This window comes from Bacillus rossius, chromosome 1 (assembly GCF_032445375.1).
Source record: "Bacillus rossius redtenbacheri isolate Brsri chromosome 1, Brsri_v3, whole genome shotgun sequence".
Classification (NCBI taxonomy): domain Eukaryota; kingdom Metazoa; phylum Arthropoda; class Insecta; order Phasmatodea; family Bacillidae; genus Bacillus; species Bacillus rossius.
In genome coordinates this window covers 128,897,745-128,903,762 of record NC_086330.1, presented here as the reverse complement: position 1 = coordinate 128,903,762, position 6,018 = coordinate 128,897,745, and the positions used below count along the sequence as shown (strand labels likewise).

Sequence of the window (6,018 nt, the reverse complement as noted above, 5' to 3'; positions counted from 1 at the left end):
AATACTGAGCTATTTATTAAAAATTTTAATTTGATTAAATTTACACTTTACCAACCGTATTTATATCACTCCAGTCCTTTTTGTAATTTTATTTCTATTAATTATTTGCATGCAAAATTAAAGTTAGTGTTTTATTACACCAAGTAAGTATATCTACTAACGTGTGTACATAAGTACGATCGTTGACAACCTATCTGGTAACACTACTCGTATGCCACCCCCTTGAAGGCATACAATGTTACTGTGAATTGCCTTCTCTTTGTTCCACACTTTTCCCTCGCTTTCCCTTGCTAGTAGAGATGACCTGGCTGTCGGCAGTCCTGCTAGCTTGTCTCCCTTCTCCCTCCATTTCCTTACGTAAAACTACTCAAGTTGCAGGTAACAGCAGACACATCAGCATTTAAGCTTGTACTAATGGTTTAATTGATGACAAAAATGACACATTTTTACTATAATAAGACACATATTCCTTTTGTGGTAAGAATTATATTTTGTGGAAGTTATGTCACTAGTCAAAATATTTCTAAAGTAAAACTTTATTTTCTTACAACAGACCACAAGTTTGCTAACAGCTGGGTGCAATTTCTGTTTATCCTTTTTTTATCACCATAAGAAGTTGTACTTGCTCTTCTATGCAATTGTTTTATTTGGGGAAAGTACACTTACTTAAATATATTAAATTTTATTTCAATTAAAAATTCATTAAAAGTTTTTGTTAGAAGTCTCTGAAAATAATTTATCTCTCATTTTTCGCTGAAACTTAATTTTCACTCTGTGTTTATTTAAGTTTTTTTTTTGTTGACAATATGTAGAATGTGCCCTTCTGTTGTATATATTTGTTCAGATCACATGTTACTAATAAAATAAATTATCATTTTAGCAATAAAATCACTTATTTCCATGCACCAGGCTCTGAAAATGGACTTTGAACTGGCTGCTTGCTTAAAGTTTGACATGTCTTGTTTATGCTCACTTTTTTAATGAGATTTATTTGTAATAATTACTCTATTTAAATAAATTATTTATGTTTCATAGACAAATTGCTAATTGTTCCTCCAAGAAATTACTAAACAATCTTAGTAAATATTTCAGCAGTTGTGCAAGTAAATTCTTTATTAAGCTTATGTATCACATTTACATTAACTTTGCCGATTACCCATGGGCCATGATTCATTATTACTTGCGACATCACTCCCCTCAATAGTGCAAACAATACGGAGTCTACTGTAATTACAAATAAGGAACAAATCAGCACATAATCTTCTTAATACATAAAGGAGATCTTGCACAAGTGAAAACATGCTGGTAGTATCATTTGCTTTCATTTATAAATTGTAATTTTATAACACTAGGCTGGAATACAAATTCAGATACATCCTTTACAAAAGTTGTAAGTGCTAAATTTGAATGACTCTACAGGTAGGCAACATGAACTACACAGGGATACGCGACAGCGAAATAGCATTTTACTGAAAGGTGCAATAGTGAAGAATTAGTGATGCTTGAACTTCCGTAGCTGTTGAGTAGAAATACAAGAACTTGCTGCATGTGATTAAGGAAATATTCGGTAGTTGCAAAGCCTTCAGCTATCCTGTCTAGATTGCTTATACTATCTTCTCTACTTCCTGCCAGGCTAGGAAACAGACTGGTAAAGATGGCAAGCGCACCTGCAGAGTCTTGAGGCCCTTCATGATGTTGGTGTGGCCCCCACAGGAGGGGCAGCGCACCAGGAACTCCGCCGTGTCGACGGGGACGGGCACCACGGCCCTGCAGGGTGGTTCCGCCCCGCAGCGGAACCGTATCACCCCTGGGTCCATCTCCTCAAACAGGGGCCAGTCCTCGCGACAGGGCGTGCACTCGCACTCGAACCAGTACTGCTCCCGCAGCGTGCCGCGCCGCGCCTCTCGCCGCTCCCGGGTGAACACCGGCCCGTAGTTCTCGGCAATCATCTCCCCGGCCCGCACCGTCTTCACCGTGCGCACCACCACACACGTCCCTTCAAAGTACCTGTGGCCACACATCACCCCACACATCTTACTGCATGTGTAGGGACTCAAGAATGTGAAAGGAAATTTCCATGTCATCACACTAACTGAACAACAAGACTAGTTGAAGGAGACATTAATTGGTATTTTTTGAAAAGAAAAAAAAAAGTGAAATGTAAAGTTGGGAAAAATTAAACAAGGAGCCAGAAGCTGTAGTTAGAGAAAATTTGTAACTAATCCTCATAAACTATTGTTTGAAAAAAAAAAATTAATTTTTTTTTGTTATTGTTTATTACTCTAAGGCACCATGAATGAGGTTAAATTTTTTAAAAAAATATACCTATGCTTTCTGCCAAATTCTAAAAATGTGTGCATCAGTTTTGTGCTGGATAGGATCTTGACTTTATTATTACTTCACTAGAGAAGATTTTTAAGTGGTAGTGATCACAGAAGTTTTGATACAAGGAACTGTGTGTGTCAATCTTGAGCCTTCCAGAAAATTTGTTACCTTTGGGTATTTTTTTATTTATCTAGGGTAGTCCTTAATAACATACTAAATACTAATACTTACCGATCTAATATTGGTAGATTTAATACTGATTTTAATGTTAACATGTGATATCTAATTTTGTAAAATTGCATCTTCATTTCAGTAGTATTCATGTTATCTGTTGACGTCATCCAGAGGCTTCCTTCCTGAAAACCCAATGTGCCCCTTCATCACCCTCTATCACTTCACCCACCAGTCTGCTGTGTCTGAAGGAAAGGTGGCACTGACATAGCATCAGTGCCACTCGCTCTTAAAAAAATAGAAATATATTGTTTAAACTTTTTTTTTGCCCCAAATGTGTGTGAATTCAGTGGATAGTTTTTGGTACCAGTATATATTGGATCAGTATGGCCACCTACTAATGGGAAATGGATGTGCCATTTCATCATGACTGGGGTGTTAGGTAAAGAGATACGAGAGGCTGAGGCAACCCATCCCAGCATCGTTGCCACCTGTATAAACTTCAAAACGGGCTTCTTTTTAATAACTGTTCAAATAACCGAATTGAGAACCAGAACACTTGTGAGCCAAGCCGAAGAGAACATTGATGAAGCTAATTTAAATATTATAATAGATTTTGTAATGATCATCCACTGCCCCAGGCTCTCTTAGCCCCTGCCCCAAACCCTAAAGACGTCAACGTTTATTTATTTACTTATTTGTTATATGCCTACGAACAGTTGGAGAATTTTTAGAGTAAGCACAACATTCATACAAAAATAACAAGAAAATATTACATTTGTATAATACTGATTATAATTGATGAAACATAAACAACTAATTATATAATGATAAAAATAGTTTCATACATGTATTGAATAGAGCTGAAGAATATATTTATTTATTAATATGTATGCTCGGGCTTTATTGAATAATAATTATTGAAATTATCCTTATACAATTACAGTAAACCCATGTTAGGAAATTCTCAAGATATTTTAAAATTTAGACTTTCAAAAAGTTAAATCTACTAAAAGGGTAAAATTGTATGTAAACATAAATTAATTTTTTTTTACTTACCTATAATGCAGAAATTTTTTAAGTGGGATCTTCTTAAGAGGGTTTTACTCTAGTTGTTTATGTTTTATCAATTGTAATCGTATTCTGGTATTGTACTGTACTCAATGCACTAATACGTTTCCATCTGGTATTGTATAACTATGAAATGTTTATTTTATCTTCGGAGTCTACCTTGGGTGGTGGACTGTTTTTAACTAAATAATATTCTTATTTCGCTGCCCAAATTATTTTTGAAATAAACAGCGAACATTGTGTGCTCAGCCTGTATGATGGACTGTGCCTCAGTTAACTAGATTCGTGCCACCTGGCTTTTAAATTGCTTAAATGATGTGACAGAGGAACATGAGTGATGATTGATAAGACTTATTTTGAATCGTTTATCTTTATCTGGAGCAACCAATTGATGAGTTCACCTCTAATACAGGTGTGTAGGAAGCCCCTTTTAGAGCCAACTTAACTTGCCCCCTGTTAATTTAAGAAGCGTGTTCGTCGTGTAGAATGTATTATTCTCCATGTGGATAACGATTAGGGGTTTTGAGTCTTGCTACACATGGGTGATGTCACTTCCCTGAGTTGAGCGTACTAACTGGGTCCACATGCCCCCTCACATGTGGTGGTGTCCACCCATAATTAGAATGTAAAAACCCCTACCACAATACTATATATAAGCTAAGAGCCCAAAAAATAAAAAATAAAAAATAATTGAAAAATAAAATGCAAAAATCTGGGTTATTCACATATTTTATTGGTCTTTATTGAAGGCTGCAGACACAGAGGATCTATGTTCTACGTATCTGCGTGGATATTATCATAAATCTAAGCTGTTTGTGGCCAGGATTCTTGAGTTATCTTTGGCACTAGACTGTGTCATGGCAAACGTGAGGAGGTAATTCCAAAGATGTGTGCATCACAAAGGAATTCTTCAGAGAGGGTAGGTGTTGCAGTTGACAAGGGGTGCCACATTAATGCAACTAGACTGGCACAATCACAGAGAGAATGCAAGCAAATTTTACAGCCTGAAACCACTACAGTAATGTGATTCAGCACCTTTTGTCATGAAATAACTGATAAGTCAATAATATTACAAAACGAAATGGAATAAGAAATTTTGTGCTATACTGATCATGTGGTCTATGTCGGGGTTGACTGGAGTTGCTATTTGATGCAGTCCATGAAGCAGTGGATTCACATCACTGTTTGCTTATAAGTTTAGCAGTACCATACTGAAGACATTACAAACTTCACCGCTGTAAGGAGCAGGTTTTGAGTCTACATGATACACTCGTACTGCTGTTGGTAAGATTGGCAGGAGACTTTTACATGAACAGCTGCGATGGTTGGAAATTGATAGGTTCTAGTGAAAATTAGAGCAGTGGTAGAGGAGGTAGAGTCTGAAATACCTGCTAGCTCTGTACTGCTCGCTGTTACACTGCAGTGTACACTGGTCTGTTCTCCTTGATGCCCAGACTCCCAATAAACGAGTGGCAGATGGTTAGACATGATGGCTGTGCTAAAGGGAACAAAATTCAACAGAATACAATGAAAAACATTAGAAAACACCAGACCTACAGCAGAGTGCCTTTTGAAGAAAAAAAAAACTAACTGAATAAATTGAAAAACGCTTGCAAACAATGGACCCTAAACCGAGTGCCTTAGAACAGAAACCAGCATAAACCAACAAAATACGATGAAACACACTAGAAAACAACAAAATAACACAACAAAAATGCAACAAAAACCAACCAAATAAAATAGAACTGTTAAACAGACCCCAATAGAGTGCCTTAAAATAGAAACAAAAACCAATACAACAAAATGAATGGAAATTGCTTAATTACAACTGAAAATAACCAAATGCTTTACAACAGAAACCAAAAATAAAACAATCAAATGCAATTGTGGTCACTAAAATACAACAGGAAACAACAGGACATACAACAGAAGTCAATACACTCTTTCACAACAGAAAACAACAAAACCCAACATTATGTTCAAAATTAGTTTATAACAGAATCCAATAAAAACCAACTGTTTCAATGTGCTTTGACAACAGAAACCAACAATTCACTGATTTTTTTTGTTCGTGGGCCAATTTTTCCTAACAGAAACCACCGAAACCCAACTAATACATTGTGTTTACAACAGAAACCAACAGGATCCAATAAAATGCATTTAAATTATAGCTGTCACACAACAGCAAACAATAAGATTCCTGTTGAGTTTTGCTGGTTTCTGTTGTAAATTTTTAGTAGTGTGCCTACATAAAGTTTTATTACCATATGCACTTTATTTTTCAATCAATTACTATAAAAATGTTGCCATAAACAATAAAAAAAAAAAATTCTCATTAACTTCTAAATGTGGAACTTGGTTTTATATATGTTGCCAGCCATCATTGTTTATATCTAGTAGAAAAGGGGGGAGGAGGGGGGGATGAGCATTGACTTAGTAATTAAGGCTAGG

At 36.0% G+C, this 6,018-nt stretch overlaps 1 protein-coding gene across 25 annotated transcripts in view; it reads right to left on the bottom strand.

Moving 5' to 3' along the window:
• Window positions 1-6,018, bottom strand: part of LOC134545961 (SET and MYND domain-containing protein 4) — a 35,570-nt gene that overhangs the window by 2,297 nt on the left and 27,255 nt on the right. For 23 of the 25 annotated variants that reach the window (XM_063388649.1, XM_063388652.1, XM_063388661.1 and 20 more), the window contains one exon: window positions 1,668-2,007. In XM_063388649.1, the coding sequence (XP_063244719.1) occupies window positions 1,668-2,007 (340 nt within the window). Of the gene's footprint in view, window positions 1-1,667; window positions 2,008-2,630; window positions 2,682-4,955; window positions 5,066-6,018 lie in introns of those variants that run through there. The other 2 variants (XM_063388685.1, XM_063388686.1) reach the window with 2 other exon arrangements.